Source organism: Nicotiana tomentosiformis, chromosome 2, assembly GCF_000390325.3.
Source record: "Nicotiana tomentosiformis chromosome 2, ASM39032v3, whole genome shotgun sequence".
NCBI classification, from domain to species: domain Eukaryota; kingdom Viridiplantae; phylum Streptophyta; class Magnoliopsida; order Solanales; family Solanaceae; genus Nicotiana; species Nicotiana tomentosiformis.
Genome location: NC_090813.1, coordinates 46508299 through 46527500, shown reverse-complemented (window position 1 = coordinate 46527500; position 19202 = coordinate 46508299). Strand labels below are relative to the sequence as shown.

The 19202-nt window shown below is 37.3% G+C and overlaps 2 protein-coding genes across 2 annotated transcripts; both read right to left on the bottom strand.

Annotated features, from left to right (window-relative positions):
- Positions 1–5569: 5569 nt before the first annotated feature.
- LOC104085795 (glycine-rich protein 2-like) lies at positions 5570–6716 on the bottom strand. Its single transcript, XM_009589917.4, has one exon. It carries the CDS (start codon positions 6562–6564, stop codon positions 5770–5772), a length of 795 nt encoding a protein of 264 aa, XP_009588212.1. The 5' UTR covers positions 6565–6716; the 3' UTR covers positions 5570–5769.
- Positions 6717–7507: 791 nt separating this feature from the next.
- LOC104085796 (ferredoxin--NADP reductase, leaf-type isozyme, chloroplastic) lies at positions 7508–10359 on the bottom strand. Its single transcript, XM_009589918.4, has 9 exons — positions 10015–10359; positions 9696–9930; positions 9475–9608; positions 9232–9310; positions 8972–9063; positions 8796–8873; positions 8280–8342; positions 7926–8160; positions 7508–7794 (listed from the first exon to the last, which is right to left on the bottom strand). Exons 1-9 carry the CDS (start codon positions 10117–10119, stop codon positions 7727–7729), a joined length of 1089 nt encoding a protein of 362 aa, XP_009588213.1. The 5' UTR covers positions 10120–10359; the 3' UTR covers positions 7508–7726.
- Between the last annotated feature and the right edge of the window lie 8843 nt (positions 10360–19202).

Genomic DNA, 19202 nt, shown 5'->3' with positions numbered 1-19202 from the left:
AGCCATTATGATAAATCGAAAACGTTTCAAAATATTGAAGTTTTGACAAATTAAGAAGCTATTTAGTAGTAATACTTTTCCCCCTAAAAGTTCTAATTATTTCAATTAATGAATTATCAACTAAATGAGATATTTAAGGAAAAGATAAAAATGTAGTTTAGACAAATAATCTAATGATTATATTATTAAATAAAAAACTCACTTCAAAATGTGCGAAAACCTGATAATATAGAGAATAGAATATTAATATCCAAGAAATTACTCAAAAGCTTTTTACGGTAGCAGGAAAAATTCAACTTCAAAAGATGAAGTAAATTTAAAAACGGAAAAGGACTAAAAATGCCACTCAATTAATATAAATAGCCTATCTATGCCATCCGTTAAAAGGTCGGTCTATTCGTGCCACTAACGTTATACTTTCGGCCTATTTATGTCATTGTCTACTAACATTTCCATTGGTTTTTCCGTAATAAGAATTAATTTTTCGACCCCACCTTTGCCACGTGTCTTTATATTACTGGTTCTTCTTTACTTGACCCTACATTTCTTTTAACCTGATTATGTATAATTAACCATGCCCAACCCGATAAAATCCAACCATCTTTTAACCCAACCCCTAATTAGTAGACAATGGCATGAATATTCTAAAAGTATAACGTTAGTGGCATGAATAAGCCGACCTTTTAACGGATGACATAGATATGCCATTTATGTTAGTTGAGTGGCATTTTTAGGCCTTTTTCGATTTAAAAAAAGATGTGTCTGCCTTGCAAATTAATATGCACATAATCCAAAAGGAAAACGGCAAAGTAGTAATCAAGTTGCTTACCCTAACTATAGGCAGTTTAATTGTAGGGGTTAACTACTAAAAGCTGTAATTATTTTTTTAATTAAAAAATTATCAAAGACGACCACATGTGATTCTGATTCCTCCTGCAAGGCTGCAAGTATGGGTTAATTTTTGAGTACGATGCAAAGGAAAGAAGACTGGCTATTAACACACAAGAGTTGCGTCACATTTTCGAAGGAATAATCAATAGAAACCATTCAATGGAAAGTTTTACCATTATTCATTAAGCATTTGCTATGATACACTGTTACAGTCAATGATTCCATTAAGCTCTCTTTAAATTGATGGTGCAAGCTCATCGGCTATGCCGCATCTTAATACGGTGCGAGTTTTCATGATGTTAAAGTTAATAATAGAAAATTATATTACTGTAAGAAACTTAAAAATCAATAAAACGACACAAGTGATAGAATAGAGAAAGCATTACGTATACTATGCTTTTCTTGAGCTCGATGGTCTACGAGAAACAAACTCTATATCTTCACGAAGAAGTAGAGTTAAGGTCTGCGTACAGCCTACCCTTCTCGTACCCGCTTGTGAGATTACACTGGTGTGTTCTTGTTGTTGTTATTTGAATCCTCATACGTTTTTCTTATGACTAGAAAATAAGTTTTTAGCCAAAATTGTTCCTTATCTTTGGGGCTAAGTCTAACTTTGTCCTTTATCTATTGCCCTGAACACTTATTGTCCTTTAAGTTTGCTAAACTTGAACATGTTTAGTCCATTTAACAAAAGACCCAAAGGGAGACCTAAAAACTAATAGTGATTTCACTGAGTCAACTGGGTAAAGAAACTTTCAGTACTCAAATTTTGCAGAACAGATGTAGTGAACCTAAACCTGTTTAACGGGCCGGGTTGATCCGGTTCCGGACCGGTCCGGACTGGTGGAAGGGGGCCGGGTAGGGCTGGGTTTGGGGGGTAAGGGGGTTGGTTCGTATATATTTACCGGTTAACCGGACCGATCAAACTCGGTCAATAAAAATTACTGCTGAACCGGTTAACCAGACCGGCCCGGCCCGGTTGAGAAAAATAATGACCAGCCGGTCACCAATCCTGGCCGCTTAACGGGTCCGGGCCCATCCAGTGAAAATTGAACCGGAACGGTACCGGGCCTAAGGGCCCGGTTCACCCTTTTGTCACCTTTAAGATTGTAGAAACAAGTGTGATAATTTAAACCAAAAAAAAATTAAAAAATAGTCGTTGAACCAGGCCAGGCCGGTTAACCGGTTCAACAGTAATTTTCATTGACCGGGTTTGACCGGTCCGGTTAACAGGTAAAAAAATATATACGGACCAACCCCCTAAACCCCCAAACCCAACCCTACCCGGCCCCCTTCCACCGGGCCGGTTCGGTTTACTACCGGTCTAGGCCATTTCGGAACCGGGTCAACCCGACCCGTTAAACAGGTTTAGGTTCACTACATCGGTTCTGCAAAATTTGAGTACTGAAAGTTTCTTTACCCAGTTGACTCAGTGAAATCACTATTAGTTTTTAGGTGTCCCTTTGGGTCTTTTGTTAAATGGACTAAACCTGCTCAAGTTTAGCAAACTTAAAGAACAATAAGTGCTCAGGGCAATACATAAAAGGACAAAATTAGACTTAACCCCAAAGATAAGGGATAATTTTGGCTAAAACTTCACTAGAAAAACAAATAGATTGTCCTAATAAGCGGACTAATTTAGATCGTTTGCTGCATTGGGCTTTCCAATATTAGCCCCTAACGCCTGTGGAGACATTCAGTAAAAGAATGAAATACTAACGAGTGTTGTAAGAGTTTCAGCTTCAGCTCTCCTCCAGTACTCGAATCAAGAGAAAGTATCAGAAGGCAGAACAAAGTTCTGCTTAAGCAACAATAACTGCTCAACTAGAACAATCCAAGTTTTTTCTTAATCTTCTGATCATTTTAGTTATTCATGTAAAAGTCATGATCAGGGTAATCTTTACTCTTTCTACTCTTCTGATTCTTTAACCATTTAGAGTATATCCATTTGAAACTTTCAAACATTCAGATGCTCAACAGGTAGTATTCTTCAATCACCCGGTAATATAAATCAGTCCACTTAATAGCTCAACGCCACTCACAGCAGACCTTGTACACATATTCACCTCTACCCATACAAGCTAAGTCAATTTTAAACTCTGATAAGTAGGGTATCCCATATATTAGAGTAAAGAGATGACGGTGCTTCTTGCTAGTTGCATAAGTTTCCTCGTTTGTCTTAATTAAGTATAGCACCTATTCGTCTGAGTTTGGAGCTAGGTGTTTATTTGGGGGGAAAAGTCTGCTACCATTTATACTTCACAGAAATAATATGAGGGTTGGAGGATCTAACTTGTCAGCCGGCTCCACAATGAGGAGCAAAATAAAGTCAACAGGAGAAGCTGTCACATAGGAGTAGAAAGCTGAGAGGCAATTAGGGGTGTTTAGCCACAACACAAAGGTTCTTCGCATTTCCTCAAGACAGTGATTAGATAGAAGTTGTTTAACATCTTCCAACTGGGAATTTATGGGAGTAGATTTGCGAGATTGGTTGTTCATTTAATGTTTACCAGATTTTAGCTAGCTGTTTGTCCTGCAAAGTTTCAATGAAAGAACCCTGATCAGTTCTATTAAATAAAACTATCAATGATTTCCACTAACCCACTAGCAATTCAACTGCTCAGTAGAAAATCCAAATTGTATGCTTAAATCACCATAAATACTAGACTAACTAATATTCCCCAGATAGCCATTTATTACCAGAAAAGGTCATAATCATTAAGTCCCAGAGAGACACACGACAGATCAGACACAGCCTACACCATAAAGTACAGTGTTGCAGAGTCCTCCATGGACTCAAGACGTGATGTGCTTGAACTCTAAACCCCGTTCCCTCATTCCTTGTTCTCTGAAAACAGAACTATTGGCTCCATAATATCAACAGCCAAAGATCATGAAGATTTCTTTCACTAAAGAACATCATTTAAGTCTACATTAGTCCTTGAACCACCATCCTTGTCATATGATATTATTAAGTAAAATAAAGTAAAACCAACCTAATAAGCTATTTGGAAAAAGAAGAGATTATTAGGATGAACTGTGTTTTGTTACTCATGATCCCTACAACATGACTAGAGAGCTATGGCAAAGATTCAACAATAAAAAGAACATACATGAACCGACAAGTTGAAGTCCGCCATGACTAGAGAGCTATGGCAAAGATTCAACAAATCAACAATAAAAAGAAAGTACATGAAACCACAAGTTGGGGTCTCAGCTCAGTAGCACAACTAAATGTAAATAATACAAACAAAGGCCATAACAATAAAAACAGATAGCAACGGCCTAAATCTCAACCAAACATCCCGACCAGGGGTCATGTAACTCCCACTTTTTCAAGTACAATGCACCATATGACCGTATTTAAAAAGTCTAAAGGGGGACAATGTTTACATATCAAGTGTTCCTCTGGAAACTACTACTCAATCTCAAGCTAGTTAAGATCAAATGTTATTTCAAAACAAATATTCGCAAAAACTTATCCAGCTACTCTTCAGAATTTGATTCCCAAACTTATACTTCAACTGACACCTATAATGTCACCAACAAAATAAATTAAAATAGAATCATAAGAAAAAGGGACACTTCAAATTTCCATAGGTAAGTTCTCAGAATTCCCAAAGACCTCAAGGGTTCCCCCTTCCCAACCAATTGCCTCGTGCTCTACCTACTACCCCACATCGCCCAAATCTTTGCACACTGGCCGCCTTGCCAATAAGTCGTTCTTAGCTATGCTATTTCCATATTACCTCATCTTTCTATTTCAATCCCTTATACTTTTTATTTGTTCAACAATTCAATTTTTCCCAAAAGTAAAATGGCAATAACATGAAAATTTTCTAAATTCCAATAAGAACTCGGGTGCACTTAAAGTTGGAGTAGCTAACGATAATAACTAAAGTGTCTGAATAATGCAAATTATGACTAGGTAGAGGGGTGTTGAATAGGTGAAATGTGTCAGTGTAAAAGAGATTGGAAATGCAAAGGAAGGGGAGACAGAGAGGTGTTTGGAATAGAGTCTACTACAAAGGAAGGGGAGACAGACTTGTGAGTTGTTGCATCTTCTTTTTCATTAATTTTAGCAAAACGATCCGAATTCCTGCTAGAATAGAACTGTTAAGCTTAGGAAAGTTTTGCAAGATTAATTGTTTAAAGATAAGATTCTTTTTATAAAAGGAAAAGATCAAAGAGCACATTTTTGCTAGATGCCGATGATGCTAATTTGGAAATTAATTTTACAAAATCATAGAAGAAGGAGTTTGGGAATACTTCTTTATGAGAGAACTAGAAATTCTTTAATTACCTACTATTAACCTACTATTGAACGTATGCCAGCATATTCCAACAAACAGGTATAGTTCAAACAAAGTTTAAACAGAAAGCATTAGTTTGAATATTTTGCTGAGAGGACCATCAATGGAGCATATTCCCAACAAACAAATACAAAATAGAATTATAAACACAAGCAGAAATCACAACGATTCCCAAATAGACTGCATATCATAGGACATGCTTACTATCAAGCTCACAACTGAAACCACACAAGTTTATCAGCTTCATGCATTATGTGGGTTATCAAGTTTTCCATAAGAGTGTGTGTGTATTGTATATAGCGTATTAAAATTGCACAACAGATACATATACATAATTATGATGAGCATAAAAGATTTGCTTAAAGTGCAAAAACTGAACATCCAGCATTTTATATACTTGTATATCGACTACTAACCAAAAGTATGCATCCGAGAAACATAATTCCAAAAGAACATCCAGTCATATAGCTAACAAAATAACAACTGGGAAAAAACATGTCCAATGCTAACAAAAATGGAATATTACTAGGACTGATAACAAAAAGGGGGAAGATCATGTACATGATCAGTTGACGGATTGGCTAGTGCATTCCCTAGCAAAGTGCCCTGCCTCTCCACAGTTGTAGCACTTGCTTCCTTGTCCACTACCACCACCACCACCACCACCATATCTCCCATAACTAGCGCCACCAACCCCACCCTCACGGGGACAGTCTCTTGCCATGTGTCCTTGTGCACCGCATGTGTAACAAGCCCCACTACCTCCTCCACCACCACCACCACCAAGACGTCCACTACTCGGGCAGTCTCGAGCCATGTGGCCATACCCGCCACAAGTGTAACAACCATCATTGCCACTCCTCCGATAACCATCACCACCACCACCACTGGCACGGTCACAATCCCGAGCTAAATGCCCAGTGGCACCACAGTTATAACACCCGCCGCCTCTGCCACCACCACCGCCTCCACTGCTACGATCACAATCCCTAGCTAAATGTCCCGTCCTCCCACAAGCATAACACTCACCACCGCCACTACGATATCCACCGTCACCACCGCCGTTCCTGCGATAACCGCTACCACCATAGCCGTAACCACCACGGGTATTGTTACGGCCACTATCGAGAGGAGCACCATCAGGACCAGTGACATCATTAGCCTGATACTTATCACCCTTCACAGTCATGGTGAACTCCACTTTCTGGCCTTCGTAGAGAGAACGGTAGCCGTCGGATTTGATCTCAGATTGATGAACGAATAGATCCTCGGATCCATCGTCAGGCTTGATGAATCCGTAGCCTTTTTGGTTGTTGAACTTGGACACAACACCTGTCATTCTCGACGTCTCCACCGCCATTGTTAACCGATGGCAAACCCTTGAAAAAGCTCTAACTCTGCCGAGAGATTCTCTTATAGCTAAAGGGGAAACCCTAAATAGAGTTTCGGCGCCTTAAAGAGTTTTAAGGGGGTGGCGTTAGGGCTTTTCGGTTCCTGATTTTAGTTGGGTTTTGGTTGTAAATTTGTTGAATATTTATCCGATAAATATGGTAAGACCAAGATTTTACGTTGTAAAATTGTATTCTAGAATTTATCCAAGTATCTTGTATTATGAATTTCTTGCTTAGAAAAATTAAATATGTCTATCTCTTGTTACAACTTTTATTTTTAGCCAAAATACGCCCCAGAAGAAAAGTAAAATAGATAAGATACGTCTTCAAGTTCATTTAATACAAATTTAAAGCTAATATAGTTATAGTTTGGATTAGTATCATGAATCTAACTTTTGTTTATGTGTATCCTAACAGGTTTGAAGAATTTAAACTTAAGTATCACTATACTTTGGCTGGCTAATACCAGGAAATCATTAATGTTTTTGGTCTAGTCATAATATATCACTACTAAAAAGGAATCGTAGCTCACTAAATTTCTTTCCTCAAACTGTTAAAGTCTCTGACTAATTATGGGATTTGGCTTTTGTTCCAATTGTCTATGTGAAGCAAACGCATATGTGCATTTGCTGTTCTCCCCTTGAATTTCTTTCCAAAACACAACCAAGAGTCTTGCCTTTATCTTTTTTTTCTTTTTTTTGTGTGTGTGTGGAGAAGGTGGATAATTCACTACACGAGAAATAGTGAATATATATTGCGAAATGTTCGTATTAGATTAAGATTAGAAAAAAATAAAAAATAAAATGAAAACACGCCAAGGAACTCGTCAATTGAATATGCATTACTATATGATTATCCCGTGTAATCAGAAAAGCAGTGACAAGTATAGAACTATAGATAAACAGAGAGCAATTGAGGTTGATTCAGCTATATGTTATTGATCCATACCATCAATTCAACTTTTAGAGGGCCAATGCCAATACACTGATTCATTTAGTGATGAAATTACAAGAAAAGGAAAATCCAAAAAAATGAAAATTAATTTAAAAGGAAAAATTTACCTATCTACATGGATGAAGGGTAGAGAAGCATAAAGTTGGCTCATATTTATACAAAGAAAACCAAAAATATTTAGTAGACTTCCACATTCCATTGCTCTGCCTTCTTCAATTGCTTCTTGTAGTCCGCCCATACAATACCTTCAATAGCACAGCAAAATGTAAGCTTCAGATCGATATTTATAGTGTATGACAAAAGATTGAGGAATTTTAATATTTTATTCGTGTGTATGTGTGTGGAAAAAATGACGACATAGTTTGGACATGTTTACCATCTCTAGCAGCAAGTGAAGTCATAATGTCATCAATTCCGGACTCCATGCCCTTGAGTCCACACATGTAAACGAAGGTGTTGTCTTTCTGTAGCAGACCCCATAGTTCTTCTGCATACTGAGCCATTCTGGTTTGGATGTACATCTTTTCGCCTTTTTCGTTTGTTTGTTCTCTGCTCACTGCAAAGTCCAGTCTAAAGTTTTCCGGGGCCTTCTCCTTCATTTTCTCGAATTCCTACAACACAGCAACATGAAAATTCCCAACTTGAAAACCTTGATCAACTTAGCTATAAGTGTTTTGATTTCAGCAGAGTGCGTAGTGGAGAATCAAAAAGTAGTATACTTGAATATTACCTCCTTGTAAAGTAGTGAGCTGCTGGTGGGAACACCCAAGAAAAGCCATGCCAAACCGTTGAACTGTACGATAGCAAATTCATATCATTCAATCGAGTAGTGAGAACTGAGAAGAGAGAATGCCATTGAAATCAAGTCATATACTACAATGATATTCTGTCATTGGCTGTTTCTGTAGTTCAAAGCCTTGCAATAAACGGATGTTGGATATTTAAGTGTTTAAAGTCGGTCATCTTTGGCTCAAATAGCACTTAATAGTTCACTATTTCGAAGATTCTACAACTCAAACTTTTGTGCCTAACTTGACTTCATTAGATAGAACACTTTGATGGTTCATTAATATTGGACTCCAAAGTCCTTGAGGCTTGAGTTTTAGTTCATACATGAAACAGTTGTAGCCTATGACCAGGCATTTTCTTCTTTTGGTTCTTTTCTTTTCACTACCATGTGCAGTGTGCTGAAGCCAAACAATTAAAAATGAAGAGCAACAATCAAACAAATGGTTATTTTGTGTACCTTGTAATCCTCATGTTTCTCAAAGAACATTTTCCACAAGAATGAACGGAAAGGAGCAATTCCAGTTCCAGTTGCAAGCTGATTGACAAATTCGAATTAGCAAAAAATGCATAGTCAACTAAAAAGGCAGCAGAAATTGACTTAGATGACAATAAACTAGCTAAAGAAAAACTCACCATAACAACGGTGGCATTTGGATCTTTAGGCATGAGCATTTCTTTCCCAACAGGTCCAGTAATGTTGACCTCAGCTCCAGGTTTCAAGTCACCTGAAATACGAAACATTTGAAGTTACATATAAGCAGGGCTAAACTTATTCTTGTACTCCTACTGTATATTAGGAGCAGTCACTTTTAATCTAATATGTACTGGAAAACTAAGATAAAACAGATAAACATTAACATCGTCTATGAAATTAGGGAGTCGCTGATTCTTACATAAGAAGTTAGAGCAAACTCCTTTAACTTCTTCCCCTTTGTCATTGGTGTAGACAAGCCTTTTGACGCACAGAGAAACCTGTATAAAACCTTAAGTTCAGACACACACACTTATCGGCAAACTTGCAGGCCCCTAAACAACTACTATAGTTTAATCACACTCTATGCATACGTTTATTTGATCTGTTAAAATTGAACTGTAGTATATGGAAATTTTTTACTAAATAGGAATTGAAAACTTACGGTTTTGGAGTCGCCGAAGTCACCAAGGGCACTGCTAGCAATGGAGTACAATCTAAGCTTGTGAGGCTTCCCATTGGCATCAACACCATCAGCAATCACACCAATGGATTGTCCTTCTCTGTATGGGATCTCTCCTAATAAATCCAACAAAAGTACTTCAGCTCCAACAAACTTAACTAAAAGGAACAAAAAAGAAGATCATATTTTGATTAAGGCCATACCCTCAGTGCTAAAGACCATGTGCCAGGTTTCACCAGGAGCATCATCACCAGTGATCTTAGTGTTGAGTAGACATCTACCAACGTAAGGTTCCTTTGGCCTGAACTTGTTTACAACTACACCCTCATCTTGTTTCTTTGAAATCTTCTCAACTTTAGCAGGAGCCTCTGTTGTCACCTGGGCTCTGATAGAAACCACTCTGCTACCAGCTGACACATTTCTGTAGTACAAAGGCACCTGTCACAAACCAAGAATAAATCCATGGTCAATATATAACATGTTCCAAGTAAATGAATTACCTGAAAATAAGTTGAATTTTACCTTGTTGAAGTTGATCTTTTCTGGGGAAACGATGGAGGTTCTACTGGGAAAAGAGGTTGACTTGGATGATGGAAGAGAAACTGCAGCACTTACTGCAGCAGCCATGTTTGAGATATTAAGAAATGGAATAAAAAATTAAGAGGAGGGAATTGATAATAAGGTAATGGTGAAAAAGGAAAAATAAGGAGAAGGGGAGTTGGGATCTTTTTAGAGAGGGTATCTAGTGGATTAAAGGATTGGGTGGAGGAGATTTGAAGGGTGGGAGATGTGAAGATAAGAGAAGTGTATGATTCTGGAGCCTTTAGCCTCATGTCTTCTCGCGATTGTGTTTTTAGTGTGTGATATGTGGCCCAAAACGACGAGATTGATATTTATTGGGCAGCCCGATACACTAAACTCCCATTACGCACAGGATCCGGAAAGAGCTAGATCACAAGGGTCTATTATACATAGTCTTACCCTTATATTTATGCAAGATGCTGTTTTCACGGTTCCAATCCTTGACCTTAGGTCACATGGCAATAACTTTACTAATTACGCCAAGGCTCCCTTCGTGGTTGATATTTATTGATTCGTACAAAATGAGAGTTCCATGTACGAATGGACATATAAGTGCGATACTATAATAGCCAGTTTGGCTAAGTTTCTCTGGAGGCAAAAAGTGTTTTTTCAAAAATACTTTTTTTCCTAACTTGAGATTTTTAGCTAAGCTTTTTTGGGAGAAAAAAATATTTTTGGGAAGAAGTAGAAGCAGAAGCAGTTTTTAACAAGCAGAAAAAAGAGTAGTTTCTTCCCAAAAGTAGAAGCAGAAGCATTTTGGCTTTTCTTCTTACCAAAAATATCCTTAACAAAATATAGTATATACCAAAATAACCGTTAAACCTAATACTTAGGATATTAATGTATAAATATTTTTTATTATTTTTAGGATAGCTTTCTAATATATAGTGACTTTAGGGGTGAATGTTTTTACATTTGTAGAATGATTTTTAATATATTTAACTTATATTAAAAAATTTAAGTACTTTTAAATTTTATTTTCATATTTTACTTAAATAAAATGAAAAGATTTAATTATTGCCTGTAATAATAAATTTTTAAGATTATTTATTTACTTATAATATTAACTATAAAGTAAATCTATTCATGTCCTTATTCGTAATTTGATACTTAAAAATACTTTCTGAAAAGTTTGGCCAAACACAAATTATTGCTCAAAAGTGATTTTCAGAGTGATTAGCCAAACACAATCTGCTTCTCTCCCAAAATACTTTTTACAAAAATACTTTTAAAAAAAACACTTCTCAAAATAAGCTGATTTCTCCAGCTTGGCCAAACAGGCTATAAGTCTACAACAGCCACCAGCTACGAAATCTGTATTCAAGAATATGGGCCAAGTGGTTTGCTTTGAAATACACTGAATTTAATTTTCATTTATAAAATCTCATATTACTTATACATCACTTGCTTTCCCATATAATATCTTGCATAACTAGCATAATCTTGATAATATAATTAATGTAGTGTTTTGTTTCCACTACATAAATTGGTGGAGTTTAATACTACTTACTACTGAAAATTAAACACTGTATTACTTCGAAGTTATATGGAGTATTATTTTATGAGAGATAAAATATCGGATAATAATATATATATTGGCAATATTGTATTGGAGGAAAAAAGGCATGACACATGGATTAATAGCATGATGACATGTGGCACTAACATCGGGTTAATAAAGAAAGATGGAGAGGCATGGATAGTGTCACGACCCAAATTTTCCCTCTGTATAACGCCGTGATGGCACCTAGTCTCTACGACTAGGTAAGCCTAACATTCGCGGAATAATAAAATAAAAACAAAATTTTAACACCTAACTGTTCAAAATACACAGCAAATCCCAAAATCCGGAACATCGTGAATCACAACCTAGAGAAGAAAAAATCTTGTATCTCTATACATCAAAATCTAACAAGGAAAATACAGAAGATAATGGACATGAGAAAGAGTAGAAGGGGACTCCGAGGTCTGCGAACGCAGCAGATATACCTTGAAGTCTCCAAAGCTGTCCCGGCTCACTGATAGTGCGGCTGATAAGGTGCACCTGGATCTGCATACGAAAAATATGTGTAGAGAGTACCATGAGTACACCACAATCGGTACCCAGTAAGTGCCAAGCCTAACCTCGGTCGAGTAGTGACGAGGTCAGGTCAGGGCCCTACTGGTAATTATATAATAAAAATAACATAGAGTGTAATACCATAATAAAATAAAGGCTGAAATTTAACAACAATGGAATCATAGAAGGTAATAGCTCGGTACACAGAAATACAACAGGGGATCTCCCGAGATACCGTCTCGTAGTCCCAAACGTAAATGTGCAGGGAAATCTCCCGGAATACTATTCCATAATCCCAAAGTAAATGTGCAGGAGAATCTTCCGGAATACCGTTCCATAGTCCCAAAGTAAATGTGCAGGGAATTCTCCCGGAATACCGTTCCGTAGTCCCAAAGTAAATGTGCAGGAAAATCTCCCGGAATACCGTTCCGTAGTCCCAAAGTAAATATGCAGGGGAATCTCCCGAAAAACTGTTCCGTAGTCCCAAAGTAAATATGTAGGGGAATCTCCCGGAATACGTTCCGTAGTCCCAAAGCAATTGTGCAGGGGAATCTCCCGGAAATACCGGTCCGTAGTCCCAAAGTAAATATACAGGGGAATCTCCTGAAATACCGTTCCGTAGTCCCAAAGTAAATGTGCGGCGCGAGTGATATAAAGACAACTACATCACGAAATTCTTACAATTTAGACTAAGTACCAGTCAGGGAAGAAGCAGAAAATTCACTAAGTATGCTGCACATAATTCACATAAACAATTAAGACACGTAGACATGTTGTATTAGACTAAACATGATAGCTACATATATTGGAATAACTCAATTAAGAATGAAAATAGATTAGTATTCATTAAAATGGTATAACTCAAAATAACAGGAAAATATGTTTCTGCTCGGCAAGAAAATCAGGTTTTTCCACAACTAGCCTGTGTACGTACTCGTCACCTCACGTACACGGTGCTCACATAGCATAATAGTTCCAAATCTTAAGGGGATTTTCCCCACGCAAAGTTAGGCAAGCCACTTACCTCGAACCTAGCTCAATCAATCGGTCACAATGCCTTTTCCATGAGTATCCGGTTCCGAATGGCCCAAATCTAGCCAAAAGCAATTGCATATCATAAATATAACAATAATAGGCTCATCTAATTAACGAAATCAACATTTTAACGAAAATTCTGAAATTAACTCAAAATCGTCCGTGGGGCCCACGTTTCGGAACCCAACAAAAGTTACAGAATATGAACGCCCATCCAACCACGAGTCCAAATATACAAATTTTACCAAAATCCGACATCAACTCGAACCTCAAATCTTCAATTAAAGTCTATGAAGATTTCTACCATTTTCAACACAATCTTTACCAATTTGAACTTAAAAATCTTTCCACAACCTTATTGGTATGTATACATAATACTCTTACACCGAAGAATCATACTATAAATCATCCATTTTTTCTCCAAATCCGAAATTGAAGAATTGAGAAAAGAAATTCTTACCTCTTTGAAGCCCTAGCAAGATCCTTGTGAAATCTTCAAATCTTGAACAAGAATTGATGGATAAATGACTAAGTCTTCACTTTCTCTCTCTAAAATGCTCTCGCCTCTCTAAAATATTAAATTTTGGCTCAAAAATGAGCTTCAAGGGCTATAAATCGAAATTGAGTCGGGTAAAAAATTAGAAAGAATGGAAGCTCTGACGCAGTTATGCGGTCGCATAACAGGTATGCGGTCTGCATACCAACCGCATAATTTGGCCTCCAAAGCTGGGCGTTACTGACTTGTTCTGCGGTTATTATGTGGTCTGCATACTTGTTCTGCAGTCTCATAATGCACCGTAAAATAGGTCTGCGGTGGCATAGTGCACCGCAGATTTTCCTCAAATCTCGCCCTCCTCCTGCTCCACTTTGCGAAATTTTTCCGAGGTCGTTACACATAAGTTAGCATCCGGGCAACCTTATCAACTTAAATTCTAAACCTTGGAACTAAGCGCTCCAAATCATTTCAAAATCTCACCGAACCCAAACCAATTACCCCGGCAAGCCAAATAATAACTGTAATTCACAATTTGAGCAGTAAATGGTGGAACGGGATTGCAATAGTCAAAACGACCGGTCGGGTCGTTACAGATAGAATACCCACGGTATTTTACAAAAGAAGGTACCGTATCTAACGGTTGGGAAAGAAGAAATAGGCACGAGATGCATGAAGACCAAAAAAGGAAAAGGTTCATGAATCAGTTATAAATATAGAAAGAGAATAAGCATTAACCCTGATTATGCACGATCACCTATTATTACCATAACCGTTATGAGTAGATTTAGTAACGGACAATTAATGCAATTAATGTTAGTAACAGGTAAGAGTTAAGTAAAGGAACCGTTACAGCTGTGTATCCTTATATAAGGACCCTTACCTCATTTTCTACGATCATCTGAATATTCTCAATTATATGCAATCGGTCTTTTACTTTTACTTGATTGAAGATTTCGATCCATATTTATGGGAGAAAACAGCGATCAACAATAAGCTTTATTTCCTTCATTTATCATTTCAATTATTTATTTTATTCTCGCATTTTTGAGAAAGTGAAGTAAATTTGGTTATCAGTAACCCGATTTTCTTTTATATTGGCTTTTCTCACAAAAAACTATTTTTGGGTCAAACAAATAGGTTCCATTACCGGGATCTGATAATCTGTTCACTTTTCAAATTTTATTTTTAGCGACAAAATATGTCTACTACTAACGAAATTGATCAGGTGGGTGAGAGAGGTCAACAAGGTGAAACTTAACCTCATCAAACACCCACAGCAACTCCGCAGCACTCACGAGAAAGTTCACCTGAAAGTTCTACTACACATACTAATGGGCAACAAGTAGGCGAACAAGCCAACGAGCAAGATAATTTGAAGTAAATAATTGCACAACACATTAATGAAGCTTTGTGTGATTTTGCAAGTGCGTTGCCCAATGTGGTGCAGACTCCTCCACCAGTAAATACAACTCTGGAAAACCCACGTTCAGGACTTGCCAACTCAAGAAGTGGAGAAATACCCAACGAATCCAGAGATGGAGGGTCAGGTATACTAAATAATTTCAATTTACAAAGTTTAGTAATACCCTTGCAGAAACAGCTCAAGGAGCAAAATGATCGAATAGAACAGATACCTAGTGTGCCCCGTATAATCAAAGGTATGGATTTCGACAAATATTCGCAACAATCCTAGAAGCCAAGTGCAGCACCTTTACCAATTTCCAAAAAGTTCAAAATGCATGATATCCCTAAATATGATGGGACCTCTAACCCACGAGACCACGTTACTGCATTCACCACAGGGGTTAAAGACAATGATTTAACAAATTAGAAAATTGAATCAGTCTTGGTGAAAAATTTTGGCGAAACCCTCACGAAAGGGGCATTAACATGGTACTCACTCTTACCTGAAAATTCTATTGATTATTTTGCTGAGCTTGCAGATTTATTTATAAAAACACATTTGGGAGCCCAAAAAGTAGAGAAGAGGATGGAAGGTATTTTCAAAGTAAAATAGGAAAGCACAGAATTGCTCAGGGAATTCATGGATAGATTACAAGGAGAAAAGATGATGTTGCCACGAGTACCTGATAACTGGGCGGCTATGGCATTCATAAGTAATTTGAATGAAAAAAGTTTAGAAGCTATGAGAAGATTGAAAGAGAGTTTGCGGGAGTTTCCTGCAATAACTTGGAATGACGTGTACAATAGATACAGTACGAAGCTACGAATAAAAGAAGACATGGTTACCCAACCAAGGGTAGAAGAAAGGCCAGGATCTAGACGTTCGAAAATGGGAAATAGGTCTGGTAAGAATAGGTACGAGCCTTATATGGGACCTGCGGGACGAGATTCCTGATCTAAACAAGAGCATCCACAGTTTGATTCAAGATCAAGGCAAAATGAGACGAGTTCCTCTTCCCGATTCAAAAGGGAGTGAGACACAGCCAGAAACAACGATTCAAACTCTCAAACAAGAATAGCATATTACAATTTTAACGTCAATACATCAGAGTTGGTAGCTGTTCTAAGAGTAATGGGTGACAAGGTACGGTGGCCGAAAGAGATGGGGTCAGATCCCAGCAAAATGAGTCAGGAATTTTGGTGCGCGTTTCGCATCGATCATGGCTATAGAACAGTAGATTGTAGGCTCATACAGAAAGAAGTTGAGTATTTATTGAAGAAGGCTATCTCACTAATTTGTTTAGTGAAAAAGGAAAATAATCTTACATGAAAAACATGCAAGAACCACCAAATCCCCCGTACCAAAAAGAATAGTAAACGTTATAATGGGAGGGGGTGAAGAAGTTAACAGGGTAACATACATGGCAACAAGAAAGACATCCAAGGTTACCATTACCTACGGGAAACGGGTTCATCAAATTTTGGAAGAAGATAACATAATATTTGACGATGAAGACGCGGACGGCTTGATAATTCCTCATAACGATGCGATGGTAATATCTTTACTTGTACGTGATACTAATATTAAACGAGTTTCAATTGACCCAGATAGCTCAGTAAATATCATTCTACTAAGAGTAGTGAATGAGATGCAAGCAAATGGTCGAATCATACCAAAAGCACGGTCGCTGTCTAGATTCGATAATTCAAGTGTCGTCATAAAAGGAGAAGTCGTATTGGCTACATTTGCAGAAGGTGTTATCAAAGACACTAAATTCCAGGTGATAGATGCAGACATGCCTTGTAACATAATCTTGGGAAGGGCGTGGGTTCATGATATGATGCGGTCCCGTCAACGTTGCATTAGTTCATGAAGTTCCCATCATAGTGGGGAATACAACAAATTCGGGGAGATCAACATGCATCGTGAGATATCAATTCAGTTGCGATCGCGAGTGAAACATCCGAGGATGGAGGTATGAAATAGCAATTAAAGAATTCAGTTTAGGATAATTCAATGCACACCTCAACTGGAAGTCCAAGAGGTCAAGCTGATATAGATTTGAAACCTGATATGATTCAAAAGCCATAGGAAAATGAGAATACCAAAGCAACTACGGAGGAGCTCAAAGTTATTATATTATTCGTCCACTGGCCTGACAAAAAAATTTACATCGGAGCAAACTTGAGCTTGGAAATGAAAGGTAAGTTAATTGAATTTTTACGTGCTAATGCCGATTGCTTTGCTTGGTCGCATTCAGACATGACAGGTATACCACCAGAGGTAATGACTCATAAGCTGAATGAGGACCCATTGCACCCACCTATCAAACAAAAGAAAAGGAAGCAATGAGCATTTAAAAATCAAGCAATCCAAGATGAGGTGCAAGATCTTCTGAAAATTAATTCAATAGGAGAGGTAAAGTACCCTAACTGATTATCTAATACTTCTCTAGTTCCAACGAAGAACGAAAAGTGGCGATTTTGTGGGGATTATACCGAATTAAGTAAAGCTTGCCGTAAAATTCGTTTACTTTACCGCATATAGATCAATTAATTGATTCTACCGCAAGTCATGAACTTTTAAGTTTTTAGATACATATTCTGGTCATAATCAAATAAATATGGAGCCTCTAGATGAGAAAAAGACCTCGTTTATTACAGACATGGAGACTTATTGCTACAAGATCATGTCATTCAGTTCGAAAAATGCTGGAGCAATGTACCAAAGATTGGTGACCAAAATATTTCAAGAACATTTGGTAAAAATCATGGAGGTTTACATGGATGATATGTTGGTCAAATCAGCACAAGCAGGGGACCATTTCCAATACTTGACTGAAACCTTCGAAATTTTTCGCAAGTATAACATGAAACTAAACCCAGAAAAATACGCCTTTGGTATTGCTTCAGGTAAATTCTTGGGATTTCTTGTTTCTAATAGGGGCGTTGAAGTGAATCCCTCTCAGATCAAAGAAATTTAGGAAATACCTAATGTGCTCACAAGCAAAAAAGAGGTACAAAGATTAACAGGTAGAGTAGCAGCTTTGGGAAGATTTATATCCAAATCTTTAGAAAAATATTTTAAAATTTTTTCAATATTGAAAAAGCAAAATCAATTTGAATGGACTAACGAATGTAAACAAGCTTTAATGGATTTCAAGACATACTTATTGAAACTGCCCTGTTAGCAAAATCCAGGGACGAAGAAAGATGGCTTATTTACTTGGCTATGTCAGAAGTAGCAGTAAGTGCAGTGCTGGTACGTGAAGAAAAGTGTAAGCAATCTTCAATCTATTATGTTAGAAAATCCTTATTAGATGTCGAGACACAGTATCCACGTTGTGAGAAACTTGCATTAGCTTTAATTATGGCATCAAGAAAGTTACGACCTTATTTTCATTGTCATCATATTTATGTTATAGCTGCTTTTCCTCTAAGGAATATATTGCAAAAGTAAGAATTATTAGGGAGATTAGCTAAATGGGCTATAGATCTTAGTGAATATGATATTATATATCAGCCTAGAATTGCCATAAAGTCTCATAGCAAAAAAAGAGGTACGGGTATTTACCGGATCTAATTTGGGGACTTGGACCTTATTTATCGATGGTTCTTCAAATGTTAAAGGAGCAGGTTTGAGAATTGTTTTAATTCCACATTCGGGAGAGATTATAAGATATGCAATAAAGTGTTATCCAATTACTAATAATGAAGTAGAGTATGAAGCTGTGATTGCAGGTTTAGAACTCGTGAGAGAGCTTGGTATTGAACAAATCGTAATCAAAAGTGACTCGCAACTAGTAGTAAACCAAATTCAAGGAACTTACGTGCCAAGAGAGATACGAATGCATCAATACCTAGAAAAGGTATGAGAATTACTGAGGCAGTTCCAAACTTGAAAAGTTGTACAAATACCCAGGGAAGAAAATACAGAAGTTGATGCATTGGTAAATTTGGCGTCCGTGGCTGATGTGTCAAATAAAGAAAATGCAATTGTGGTACACTTGTTCCATTCAGCCCTTAATCAAACAAAGAATGAGGTAAATTTCAATAATTTAACTTGGAATTGAGTGAGCATCTAAACTAAATCACCAGCGTACACTTTCTTCTGATTTATAAGCTCTTTCAAGC